Source organism: Phocoena phocoena, chromosome 5, assembly GCF_963924675.1.
Source record: "Phocoena phocoena chromosome 5, mPhoPho1.1, whole genome shotgun sequence".
Taxonomy (NCBI): Eukaryota; Metazoa; Chordata; class Mammalia; order Artiodactyla; family Phocoenidae; genus Phocoena; species Phocoena phocoena.
In genome coordinates this window covers 96996908-97011500 of record NC_089223.1, presented here as the reverse complement: position 1 = coordinate 97011500, position 14593 = coordinate 96996908, and the positions used below count along the sequence as shown (strand labels likewise).

The 14593-nt window shown below is 33.6% G+C and overlaps 1 protein-coding gene across 6 annotated transcripts in view; it reads left to right on the top strand.

Annotated features, from left to right (window-relative positions):
- Positions 1–14593, top strand: part of CPEB2 (cytoplasmic polyadenylation element binding protein 2) — a 64206-nt gene that overhangs the window by 18947 nt on the left and 30666 nt on the right. For all 6 annotated transcript variants that reach the window (XM_065877137.1, XM_065877142.1, XM_065877139.1 and 3 more), the window contains one exon: positions 12466–12516. In XM_065877137.1, the coding sequence (XP_065733209.1) occupies positions 12466–12516 (51 nt within the window). The remainder of the gene's footprint in view (positions 1–12465; positions 12517–14593) is intronic.

Sequence of the window (14593 nt, the reverse complement as noted above, 5' to 3'; positions counted from 1 at the left end):
TTTTTATTTATTATGTGTTTTTATATATCTAGCATCATTTTTATTACTTGACTGCTAAACTCCTATTCTAAGACTCCTGAAGTAAAACTCTCTGCTTATTTTAAGGAAAATAACCCCTGAGAAAATAAGGAATGACTTCTATAAGGTGCTAAGTGGTCCTGGTAGTACCAAGTAAATTCTTGCTGCATTTCTTCGAAGAAGACAGTTCTCTTTTCCCTCTGATTCCCTTCGCCTGCCTTAGTATAAAATTGAAATACAGAGCCACAAAATAACTTGTATAAATTTCTAAAAGTCTGGTGTGAGAACTTACATTTTAAACTTAAGAACTTCTAAGCTGGACAGAGGTTCTCAAACTTGGAGAACATGTTTAATGGGCAGGTTTCAGGGCCCTGCTCCTAGAGATTGTGCATTGCAGACTATGTAACGAGTACACTTTGAGAAACTCTCGTATAGGAGAACAAGATCAAGGAGATCTATGAAGAATTTTTAAAATTTTAGTGGAATTTATTAAAATACATCAGAGTGAAAAATAAAACTGATACCAATAATATCCATGCCAAAGTAGTTACATGGCTCCTCTTAAACTGCCCTAGCTTATTCACTCTGACAGAGAGAGGCATGCATTTCTCAGAACCAGTTTTGCTTTTCCTCAGCCACTTGTGGTTCCTGAGTCAAAATTTTCACAAGTGCCAAAAAAAGTATACGACAAAAATCATTTCATTAGAATGTCTTCAAAAAAAGATAATTAAGGATGAATTGTTATACATGCTTTCAGTTTTTCAATAAAATGTTTCCTTTTGTTTTAAAAAGGAGTAAGTAGAATTTACATATTCTTTTCCCTTTACTTCATTGATTTTTTTTTTCTTTTTCCTGTAGATCACTGGCCTTTGATAAAGAGAAAAAAATCATTATCTTTGGAATAAATTATATTTATATAGAAGCCATATACATTTTATTATATGTATTCTGACTTTAAGAGATATCACTGTTGTACTGTTGTGACATACCTGATACCTTTACCCCCAGCTACTCAGAATTTAGTTCATCTTAAGGAAAGTACGATTTACAAGAGTTTACCTTCTGTCGTAATGCCTGCAGATTGAAAAGGAAATTTTGAAAGTGTGGCTGTAAAAGTTCTTGTTTCAGAAGACTTATTTGAAATATGGTATCATGGATAGAGATCTTAAATTTTTATTTCTTTTTAGATATGTGTCTTAATTAGCAAAAATATTATTAAATTTAGAGTATAGTTGTTATTTCTTCCAAGCATCTTTGAATATTCAACTAAATGATCTGAGTTACATCAGACTGCAGTTCCTTTTTTAAAAACTTAAACCCATCACACAGAAATGACAGTGAATTTTCTTAAAAATCACATTTATTCAGGGAATATATGTGTTCATTAAAAGCTTGTTATTCACACAAAGCATCTTTCTTAGAACTTTAAACATGGGCTTCTAACTCTTATTTTTAAATTGAAAATAAAAACAAGAATACTTTCTATATAGAACTTGCAGTGATAAAAGCAAGTATATGGGATAACTAGGCCTATGAATTTTAGCTGCTTATGGTATTTGAAAAGGATCTGAGAATCTCTAATGAAGGCTTTTTCTCCAGAGTATAGGACTTTATCCTTTTGAAAATGTTTTTCTTATTACAAAAAGTAGTATGTATTCATTAAAAGAAATTTGGAAAAACTCGGAAAACAAAAGTTTTGAAATCATCAATAGTTCCACAAGCTAAAATAACCACGTTTGATATTTTTGGTGTAACATTTTTCTAGTCTTTTCTCTTTAAATATATAAGCATAAGATATTTGAGATATTCCAATGTTTACCTTCCCTCCAACCGGGTTAGCTTTTAAAAAGTTAGTTAAGAAAAATATATGTACATAGATTAAAAAGTGAAATAGTGCCATAAGACTTACAGAGCTAAAAATAGAAATCTTTTCCCTCATTCTTCTCTGTTTACTTCTGATTCCTGTTTCCTAGATGTAGCCACTTTCAACTTTATTTTACCAATTCTTCATGTAATTATTTGTAAATATTAAGTAGTGTATGCTTTATATTTCCTACATTTTAGGTATTATCTTTTGACTATCTACTTTAACTTACCCATACCCCAACATTTTCCCTGCTCTGTCCTCTCAAAATTATTTTAGGACCACTTTTGTTTAAATTAGAGGGTATATTTACTATGATAATACAGATATTATTCATAGGTGCGCTTCATATGTTTTGTACTATAACATTTTCTTTTTCATATAACTTTCTTTTTCCTGGAATTAATCATGTCTCTTTTGGTTTGTTTGGTTAGTTTTCTAAGTACTAGTCACTAATTCATCCCAAAATATATTTATAGAACACAGAAGCTTCTCTTAATACATGTAAAAACATCAAATAGTCATTTAGATTGTTTTTTTTTTCCTGCTGTTGTAGGTATCCTTGTAGCCCACTGTAACTGTCATTTTGGGACTTCCCTAATCCCAGGAATTCCTTTTTCCTTGGGAATTCATGTCCTGATCTCCATGTGCTTTCTTAATGGTTTATGCCTTTGTTTTATTGGGCCTGTCTTACAGAACCTTCCTTCAGACGGGATATAAATTTTGAGACTTGTATGTACGAAAACATGTTTATTCTACCTACATAAGATGATAGGCTGGTATGGAATTATATATTAGTAATTTAGAATATTGAAAGCAATGCTTCATTACTTCCAGGGCTACTGTAAATATAATACCATTATAAAACCTGTTCATTTGTATGATTGATTGATTGTCTTATTTTCTGTTTTTAAATTTTTGCTTTTTTTACTGGAAGCTTTTAGAATATTTTCATGCCTGTGGTTCTGAAATTTTGTAATAATGAATGCGGGTCTTCCAATGTATGGTGGTGGGGAAGGGTTTACCTACCTGTCTTCTTCCCTTGTCTTCTTTCTTCCATCTTTCCTTCCTTCCTTCCATTTCATTGTTTTATTTATTGTACTGTACATTCATTGAGCCATCCTATTTAAGAGATTAATTTCCTTCAGTTCTTAGAAATTTACCATATTTCTTTGATAATTTCTTCCCTTCTATTTTTTATGTTACCTCTTTCTGAAATTCCTGTTCTTGAAATATTAAGCCTCCTATACGCATCATTTGCTTTTCTAATTTCCATTGCTTTATCTGTTGTTTTGCTTTTGGAAAGGTTTCCTCATCTCTTATTTTCAACCCTTCTAATGATTTTTTTATTTTAAAATTTTTCTCTGAACAACTTTTAAGACCCTCTTTAAAAAATTCTGAAAACGTTCCTATTTTTATTCTTTGATCTTATTTCTCTGGAGTATTTATCTTTAAACACTGTATTATACTTTTGAAGATTATTTTTCCATTTCCTTGTATTGTCTATGCTTCTTTTAAGTTCCTCTTTTCTATTTGTTTGTTTTCTCATGCTGGAGGCTGTCGTCAAATATTTCATGATCCTTTGCTGTCCATTCATTTTTTTTTTTTTTTACATCTTTATTGGAGTATAATTGCTTTACAATGGTGTGTTAGTTTCTGCTTTATAACAAAGTGAATCAGTTATACATATACATATGTTCCCATATCTCTTCTCTCTTGCATCTCCCTCCCTCCCACCCTCCCTATCCCACCCCTCCAGGCGGTCACAAAGCACCGAGCTGATTTCCCTGTGCTATGCGGCTGCTTCCCACTAGCTATCTACCTTACGTTTGGTAGTGTATATATGTCCATGCCTCTCTCTCGCTTTGTCACAGCTTACCCTTCCCCCTCCCCGTATCCTCAAGTCCATTCTCTAGTAGGTCTCTGTCTTTATTCCTGTCTTACCCCTAGGTTCTTCATGACATTTTTTTTCTTAAATTCCATATATATGTGTTAGCATACGGTATTTGTCTTTCTCTTTCTGACTTACTTCACTCTGTATGACAGACTCTAGGTCTATCCACCTCAATACAAATAGCTCAATTTCGTTTCTTTTTATGGCTGAGTAATATTCCATTGTATATATGTGCCACATCTTCTTTATCCATTCATCCAATAATGGACACTTAGGTTGTTTCCATCTCCCGGCTATTGTAAATAGAGCTGCAATGAACATTTTGGTACATGACTCTTTTTGAATTTTGGTTTTCTCAGGGTATATGCCCAGTAGTGGGATTGCTGGGTCATATGGTAGTTCTATTTGTAGTTTTTTAAGGAACCTCCATACTGTTCTCCACAGTGGTTGTATCAATTTACATTCCCACCAGCAGTGCAAGAGTGTTCCCTTTTCTCCACACCCTCTCCAGCATTTATCGTTTCTAGATTTTTTGATGATGGCCATTCTGACTGGTGTGAGATGATATCTCATTGTAGTTTTGATTTGCATTTCTCTAATGATTAATGATGTTGAGCATTCTTTCATGTGTTTGTTGGCAATCTGTATATCTTCTTTGGAGAAACGTCTGTTTAGGTCTTCTGCCCATTTTTGGATTGGGTTGTGGTTTTTTGTTACTGAGCTGCATGAGCTGCTTATAAATTTTAGAGATTAATCCTCTGTCAGTTGCTTCATTTGCAAATATTTTCTCCCATTCTGAGGGTTGTCCATTCATTTTTAAAGATAAGACAGAAATGGTGATTGGAAACTGTGTATGTAATTAGGGCTTATAATCTAGCGAGCATTACTGTAAGTCAATCATGGAACTATTACAATGTTTGTATTCATGTCTTTTCTTTTGGTCTGTGGAATGAACCTGGATGTATGTCTTCCATTCTTCTGCCTGGGAGCTGTAGGCCTGTCTACTTCTAGCCTTCTTCGAAGAGCCAAAGAAGGGGCTGCGTGTCTCTCTGGTTCATGCAGAAACTGACAAGCAATCATCAGCCTTCTTGTTTTCAGTTCTACTCATATCTACTCTCAGTGATAACCAGAGCTTCTTATTTCTGAACCTTTCCAGGTTTCTGCTATAGTAAATGGCTTGTTTGTTGATAATCTTCCCCAGGCACACACCAGTTTTGCTTTCAGTTCTTTCAATGATTTCTGGTCTCCAGAGTCAGCTACCACTCACCCATTCATGTTCACAGCTTTTGAAAATGTTGATATGATTCTTCTGTGATCTCTTCCCATTCCCTTTGTTCTAATGTGCTGTCATTTTAGTGGTTTCAGAAAGCAGCAGAGATGAGCACATGTGTTCAGTCCTCCATGTTCAGCTGGAAGTCTCTGTAACCCCTAGTCCACTTACCTCCTTAGTGAAGGCTCCCTAACACTATAGTCAATAGTAGGTTACTTTGGTAAAGATTGTTAAGGAACTATATTTGTTTTTAATTTGAGCACCTTTCTCATTTATTTTTGATTCAGTCAGTTTTTTTTTTTTTTCAGTGTATAGAACTTTTCACATGATAGTGTGTCATGGGAGCAATGACCACTTCTGTTTTTGCTTTATTTTTAATCAGCATCTGTTTCAGTGCCAAGCAAATAGAAGGGGCTCAATAAATTATTGGCTGAATGATTAAACATTTTTCCACAATAATTTTTTATCATTATTTGTTTAGAACTTTTAAAATTATTTACACACATGTAAAATAGTTTGTATAACCATTCCCCTATAGTTGGACATTTAGGTATTTCAATTTTTAAATAAAACTCAGTGAGCTCTTTCTGAGTTTATATATATAGAATAGACTTAATACATTTGTTTTTGAGGCTCTAGATGTATACTGCAACTTATTTTTAAGTTTTATGCCAGTTTGTACTGCCACTGATGATGTTTGATTGCCCATTTGTTATTCTTAATATTATTTTTGTTAGTAAACCCTTTTACAGTTTAAAGTTTTGTGACCATTAGTGCAACTTGATTTTAACATTAATTGCATATATCAGTTAGTACCAGTTTTATTGAAGTAATTTTACGATAATACATTATCTTACCAGATGATTAATGACTGGTTTAGCCTTTTGTGTTTTTTTGTCTTTCTTTGTGGTTCTACTTTACTTGAAATAAACTTTTTGATATTCTATGTTCCTTGATGTTTCTTAATATATTTTCTGGTATTAATTGGATAAAAGTTTAAAAAGTTATAAATAATTATTAGGTGAAAAAAATATGATGAGATCCTGAATTAAGAGTTAGTTAACTTGATTAATTTTCCTGGAAACTAAAGTAGATTGATGGCTTTTATTAGAGGTAGTTAAGGAATGATTCTGTTGCTTTCTTGGGATCTGGACCTAAGGGTATTTTCTACATTTGTATGATCTTATTCGTAGGCTTTTATGAGGCATGCATTGAGATTTGGGAGTGAGGTCAGGAATGACTGTCCTACCCGTAGGATCTGAGCAGAGATTGGAGTTATTCAAGGTTGGTAATGACCACATTCTGAGTGGCTTTTACCAGGCTTCCTATGAACCATTTTTTTTCCTAATTAGATTTCAAAGTAAAGGTGAAATGTAGATAATGAAAAAAATATGAGAAGAGTGTACCAAACCAGTGGGAGCAATGCTTTATTTAAAGCATATAAAAAGGAATTTTTCGTATTAGAATTTTTCATTTGAGGGTGTGTGTTTAATATATGTATACAGTATATAACATATCATTTATTGAGCACTTGTTATATGCCAAGCACTGTTCTGAGGACTCTACATGTATGTATTAACTTATTTAATTCTCACAACTAAGGGTAGATATTTACCCTTAATTTACAGTTGGATGACTGTGGTGGCTTACTAACAATAATTGTCTAAGCTCCAGTGCTAGTAAGTGGTAGAATTTAATAGCTCTTGAGTTTGTGCTTTTAACCACCACACCATACTGCCTCTCTTACTAGTTGGTTTAATGTTCTAACTCAAACTCTTTATGATTCTAATATGTGATTTAAATGTTTTTTTTTTCCTATTAAAAGGAGTTGGCAGAATGTGTGGCATTGTTCTTCAGCAATTTTCTCATCAATAATGAGGCATAATTAACTGTGAATATTGGGGCTTTGGAGATCATTTTTTGGATGTATTCATTAAGAAAAAGAAAACAGTCGTGGAGAAGGGAAAAATTAATCTTGGCAAAAGCAAAAAGCAAGACTTGTCTTTTTCCCTCCCCTCCCCATATTTAAGGGGTTTAGAAATGAACTGATAAAAGCTTGTTCTGTGATTTTTTCCATTCACTGAGACAGTGTCCTTTCCATGCCCCCAAATACAAACATATATTTAGGTACTGTGCTTTAGATTGAGCTTATGGTTCACATAACAGAATGAGCTATTTCATTCATCCATTTAATAAATATTTGAGTCTTTTATGTACTAAGCTCTGTTTTAGATGCTAGAGTAGGGAATAAAAAAGAAAAAAAGACAAAGTACTGCCCTTATGCATCTGTTTGAATGAAGGATAGAGACAACAGGAATCAGTGCTATGAAGGAAGAAATATAGTGTCAAGGGAATAGAGAAAGAAAGAAGCTGCTGTTTTAGACAGGATGGTCTGTGATGGCATCACTTAAAGACCTAAGTGAAGTGAGAGGTGCAAGCTTTTGTCATATCTAGGCAAGTGCATTTCAAACAGAAAGGAGAGGAAATAATACGGATCCTGAAATGGGAATATGCCTAGTATGTTTACGTAATAGCAGAAGCCAACGTGGTTAGAATGGTAGAGCATGAGGGGCCAGATATTTATTCTAAGTGTGGGAGGGTTTTAAGCAATAAAACAACATGAGCTGACTTAGGTTTTAAAAGTATCACACAGACTGCTGAATGGAGACTAGACATGTTATTCTGGAAGTCTGAAGGGATGGGGATGGCTTGGGCCAGGGAGACAGTGAAGGAGCTGGTGAAGAGCAATCAGGTTGATCTGTATGTTGATAATAGAACAGTTGACAGATTTATACACAGATTAGACAGAGTGAGGAGAAAAGGTAACCCAAGGTTTTGGGATGAGCAAACTAATGGAAAAAAGTGCTATAATACTGATCTGGGGAAATATGGAGTTGAGGTAGAGAATTGCAGTTGCAGTCATCTGCTTGGAAATGACATATGAAGTTTTGGTAGTAGATAATATCACATAGAGAGGCAGTGTAGAAAGGGAAGTCCAAGGAGTGAACATTGGGGCTTTAGCATTTAAAGGTTGAAAAGAGGAAGAGGACATAGCAAAGCAGACTTCAGGAGTGGCTGCTGATAGAGGAAAACCAAGAGAGTATGGTATCTGGGAAAGGAAATAAGATGATACGTCATCAAATGGACATCTTCTTGTTAACTAGAGGCTTTAAATTTGAGAATACACAAACATTAAGAGATGTTGAGGAAGTGATTGCTTCATTTTATCCTTTCCAATTCATATTTCTGTAACTTAAAAGAATGTTTAAATCCAAGGAAAAAGTGAAATAAGAAATGTTATAATTTTATCACTATTTGGTAAGTTCTTTTTACTGGTAGTAAGTTTAGAGAAAGAACTCATATGTTGATATATATCAATAAATGTATATATGTGAATAGTATAATATTGACTTAACTTATTGAAGGTCTTTAAATACTGCTTTGTTAAAATTTTAGTAACTGGTAATTTGTCTTTATAGTTAGTAAGTTGTATGCAGTTGTCATATTTCTCAGTGTTTTTTGATGCTCTAATATGCATCTGAAATGGCTAACATGAATTGTCTTTTTATATATGTATTATGTATATTAAAATCATAATAGACGAATAAGACAGTTTTTGAGACTGTAGGTCCTCTAGTTATTCACTGACACCTAAGAATAAATATATATTTTTCAAAATCGTTTATTTTAAATTTTATAGTATTTTAATGTAAAAGAAAAAGTACCAAGAGGTAGTATATACCGATTACTTATAGATATGTTAAAAACACCATTAAATTATTATACTTTATCATATTTTCACAATAATAAATAATAGCCCAGTTACCTAAAATTCAATTTGCCCAAACTCATTATTAGAGGACTTTATTTGTAAGGTTAGTTTCTTCTGGTATGACAGAAAACTCGTAAGCAGCTTAAACAACATAGAAGTTTTTTTCTTTTACATAAACATAACACTCCTAGAAGCAGTACTGTGATTTTCATGGATCTAGGGTCCTTCTGTCTTGTTGTTCTGCTATCCTTCACACCCAGCTTCTGCCTCATGATCTAAGACGGCTGATTCAGTTGAGCCGTTGCTTCTGCATTCCGACAAGCAGGAGAAAAGGTAAAAGAAAGGGGGAAGATGTTCCCTTTTAAGGATACCTTCCAGAAACTTCACTTACCAATTTTGTTTTACATCCTGTTGGCCACATCTTAGACACATGGGCATACTTAACTACAAGAAAGGCTGGGAAATTTACTTTCTTACTCTGGGCAGCCCTGTGTCTGTCCATTTGGGTGTCCTAGTATCGACAGAAACAGGTGTTAGTCTACAACTACCGGTCTGTGCTACAGGCCCTTAGATAATAGGGAGAAATTGGTTTTATAGCAATGTGGCTTTTTTCTATTTTTCTTTTCTATATTAAAGTATAAGTTAGCTATTGTGCTACATAATTATTCTGTGAATATTTTTAATGGATGAATTTACCCTACAACCAACCATGCATACTTTTCTCCAGGTTATTTTATTAGCTAGGAAGTCATTATAAGATAGTGACTAAGTATGGAGCTAATCTGCCTGATTCGAATTCTGCCAGTGCCACCTGCCAGTGAGGTAACCTTGGGCAAGCTATTTAACCTCTTATGGCAAAGTTTACCTTCAAGTGGGAAGATAATAGTACCTAACTCACAGGATTATTATGAGGGTTACATAATTGGTTGTAAAGAATTTAGAAAGCTCCTGGCACATCATAAGCCCTCCAGTGTTAGTTATTACTACCAATTGGCAGGTTCTTAATTAAAGTAATTTTAATACTATCCCATGTAAAATACAGCTGTGAAAGTTGACTTGTAAAGATGTATTAGTATTTCACTGCAGTAGAGGAAAAGTAATTGGGTAATTTTAAAACAGTCTAAATTTGCTTATTTCATTTTTGAATATTTCATTAGTTATAGTGAGAGATTTTCTTCTTTGGAGAATTGTATTTTAGTACGTATTTACAGATGTATATCCATTTGCAAATAGATATCTGTCTTTTGAACTTTCCACATAAGGTGTGCCTTTTAGTCCATTTAGAGACCAGAAGTCAAAAAACTATTAGTAATGAAAATATCTTGTTACCTGTGTCTTGGGACAAATAAAGTGAACAGTGAACCTTTTAGAAGATAATTATGTGGCAATTGAAAGTTGAGTATTTTGAAGTGGAACTAGTCTTAAGGCTTTGCTTAATTTACTTTTCTTGGAAGTCTTACTTGAATCCCTGGGCTTGGTTAAGTACTCCTTTGTGTTTTTTTATATAGCATACTGTACATAACTCTTCACACTTGGCAGAGTTTATTGAAATTGCATATTTGTGTCTGTCTCTCCTACCACATCATAAGCAGAGACTGTATCTCACTCATGTGTGTATCCTCAGCATCCTGCACTATCAGTATACAAGACTTAATGAACTTGTTACACTGATCAGAGCGATACAGGTTGCCACTTTTGTAGGGATTTTGATTTTCAATCTCAAGTAAGAAATAACAGTGATTTTTTTCATGACTTTAAGTTGTTCTGTAAATTTGGTCAGCTGCAACAAGATGTTTAGAAATAGCATATTTCCAAAATAAACTGTGATCCTTCAGACAAAGTACATGCTGTTGAAATCCAGTTTAAGAAAGCTCTGCTTCCTAATTCTTTCTGTCTTGTGCCTTTTGTGCATACTCTTCTATTTCTTACTCCATACTAAAGTATCACAACAATAAGCTTTTTTAGAGTATGACAGCTTTATTTAAGAGGTCATTTAGTTAACTAATATCATGCTGCATGAAACTTAGGAGTAAATGAGAGGTGGTAAATTGTCCTTTGAAGGGCAGAAACATTTACTTTAACTATGTTGAGTCTGAAAACAAAATGTGTAGTTAAATTAGAGCTCAGATGAAGTGTGTGTGTATGAATAAGTGTATGTATATATATATATACACACACACACACACATACATAGCTATCTATTTGAATGTCAAAATTAGCTTATCTTTGCCACTTGGCTCTTGCACTGGAGATAATCAAATTCTTTAGCTTCATAATTAAAAGCCAATAGAAAATATCTGTTTTGCATGGGATATTTTGGAAAGGACGCTTAGCATATAAAGTACTGCTGAAGTGGTAAGGGTAGATGCAGTTAATCTCTACTCCTTACTAATCATGACAAATCCATTCAGATATTTATCGGTGCCCCCGCTCTGGTGTCAGTGCATTACACACTATCATATTGTCTTTTTAAAGGGCTGTGCTAAACGTTGCTGAAATGCAATCTCACAGATATTTAATTTTTAGAAGTTTTCTAAGTGGATTTTAATGTACCTTTCTAATAGACTATCAGAGATTCAGGCATTAGAGGAAAATCCTGTATTTTAATGGACTACAAACAATGATCATTCTCACTATTGGCATTTAATCAAATAAGTGTTATGATGTAAAACTGCTGGATAAACCACAGTTTGTTCATGCATTCCTTTTTTCTCTTCCACAGCAGTATGTAGTGCTACTGTCCCTTCCGCATTTTAGTAAATGCAAAACTTCTAATGAAGGATGACTCAAAAGAAGTACTATGCTCTTCAGCTTTAATATTTTCATTTTTTATATTTTTATGACATTTATAAACTTTGAACAAGTTAAATTTCCAATATCATTTGTAATAAAGCATTTAAGATGTTTTTTTTTTTGTTTTGCGGTACGTGGACCTCTCACTGTAGTGGCCTCTTCCGTTGCGGAGCACAGGCTCCGGACGCACAGGCTCAGCGGCCATGGCTCACGGGCCCAGCCGCTCCGTGGCATGTGGGATCTTCCTGGAACGGGGCATGAACCCGTGTCCCCTGCATCGGCAGGCGGACTCTCAACCACTGCGCCACCAGAGAAGCCCTAAGATGTTTTTATTAAACTTCTTTTTTTAAATGAAACTGATAAAATCATATTGAATTCAATAGCAAGTTGTGATAAGTTTGGGGGGCTTATTTTTTATTATGATATTTTGTTTTTTTATTTAAGAATGTAAGTTTCTTTCCTTCAAATATCATTTTTGGGAAAAGAGATCTTTAGCAAAAATTACAAACAGATTTGAAAATATTTTTTTTAAATTTCACATCCTATATTAAGTTTGAAAGACTAGGATACCTACATCATTTTCACATTAAAAAAAACAAATAGGCTTTATTCTATAAGCATTGCTCCCAAATCACATTGTGCTCTTATATTCTAAGAACTAAAGTTAACTGTTTCTTTTTGTTTTCAATTTTCAAAGACAGTTTTAGTTAATACAGTTTGAGCTAAACATTAATTTTTTATTCCTTAAGAACTGTACTGTGCTCAATAAATCTCTCCTCCTTACTCCCCTTCCATTTTTTTGCTTTTCAAACAGTTCCATAATCTTCAAACTTCCCTTTCCTGTCTTTTTAAAGGTCGATTGAGCTATCCACATCCAGGAACTGACAATCTGTTGATGTTAAATGGTAAGTTTTATAACAACATTTTATGTTTCCAATTGATTTATATAAAAAAAGATGAATGAATACATGTTTCTCTAAACCTTCCCCATATACACAAGTTAATCATTTTATAAGTATTCAGTATAAAAATAAAGCTACAACTCTTCCTGTACAGAAAGCAGAATTAGTAGTTTGAGTGTATTCTCACTGGCAAAGCAGTCATTAAAGTGTATTTGTGACAGTATGATTTAATTCAATGATCATGGCTGTGGAGATAGTCCTGAGTTTGAATATCGGCTTTCCAGTTTATTGTATTAACTTGGTCAAGTAACTTCCGTGAGCCTTAGTCTCCCATCTGTGAAATGGGAGTAACGGTCTAAAGGTTCATTATGAAAATTAAATGAGATAATATTTGCAAAGTGCATAGAGCTTGTTACTTATTATAGTACTTGTGTTTATGTTCACCTAAGGAATATACTGGTGATTCTATAATTATGGGAGTCACACCAACTTAATTTATTCTAACTAGAAAGTTTACACAGTGAATTTTATTCTGGTGGAAAAGAATAAACTTTCATTAAAGTTGTTTTCTTTCCGTGGGGCAAACATTGCATTCAGAGTCACGGTACCTAGCACATCCATGACTGTGGGAGTAGACATGCAGGATTAAAATATCCTTCACAAAGGTATTTTTAAATCAGAGGGTGGGTCTGAGGAGAGGGAAGTAGGATGAAGAAGGAATGGTAAAGATAGCATAGGACTTCCTTTAAAATGCATAATTAATTACTAGAATGGCTTGGCACTTCTTTTTCAGCTAAAGCTTTGTTGAAAAAACATGGCAATGAAATTGAAAAACAAAGGCTGAAAAAAAAGCCAGTGTAAAGCTAGACCATGTGAACTCTAATGTTATGTAAAAACTAATATTAAGAAAAGATGAAAAGATAGGAATAAAGTCTAGGCTACCTAGGAGATTGTCAGGGTAGATAGGATTTTGGAATGAGAGAAAAATTGAAGGTGCAAAGTGTTAAGTGAGGTGCTAAATTGATTCATTCAACATTTGACCCTTCTGTATTGAGTCACCCACCACATGCCAGCCTAGTCTAAGCACTGGATTAACTATTAGTAAGGATCTTCAAAGATGGTTAGAGGTAGAACTGTCAAGGTGTTAACAATGGGGCCAGACTGCACTCTAGGCTGAGGCCATGTTCAGGCTAGACCTTACAGCGGTCTAGTAGTCCACATTTATGAAGTTAGGGAATTTTGGTGTTTCCATAGACTTTGACCAGAAAGGCACTAGAAATTACATTCCAGGACTTCTTTTTTCTACCATGGAATTAAAAAAACATATCATTTAAGTAGCTGGTCTCTGAACTCTAAATCTGTGACTAAAAGTTAGACTGTTGAAATTGAGTTTACAAAACACAAAATAGATCATAATCTTTATTACTCTCAGGACTTGATTTATAAAATAATGATAGCTTTAGGTAATGATAAATTTTTAATATATTGATCCTGAGTTCCTTAAAGTCTTTTCTTTTGGAACAGTCTATGTGGTAAATAAAGATCATTCACATTTCTATTTTAACTTCTAAAAAAAGCAATTTAGTTGAAAATTTTGAATTTGCATATGTTTCACGTATTCTGTTAAAATCCATCTGAAGGAAAGTACTGTATGAGATAATTTGTTAGATCATTCACAGATGTTCTTAGACTGCTGAATACATAGTTAAACTAGGATGATTCAGAAGTATATCGTAATCACAGTAGAATGTGTTGGTTCTGTGTGAGCAGAGCTTAGTAGCCACACTATTTTTACAGCTTATACTTATTGGTTGCACTAATTGTTAAACGAATTGACTTTATCAGTTGTCTAAAGCCTTTATAAATAATCTAGATGTTAGGTTGAAAGTGTTTTATAATATAATAGACAAAAGCATATTTTATTAAATATATATTTTCAAAGTCATATTTTCAAAATGACTTTGAAAGAGTAAAAATCATGTCCTGTGAATAGATGAAGAAATTGGATCTGTTTGGAGAATATAAAATTAAGGCAGGCAAGAGTTGCATCTGTGGACAAATTTGTTTTTTCATTACGTGA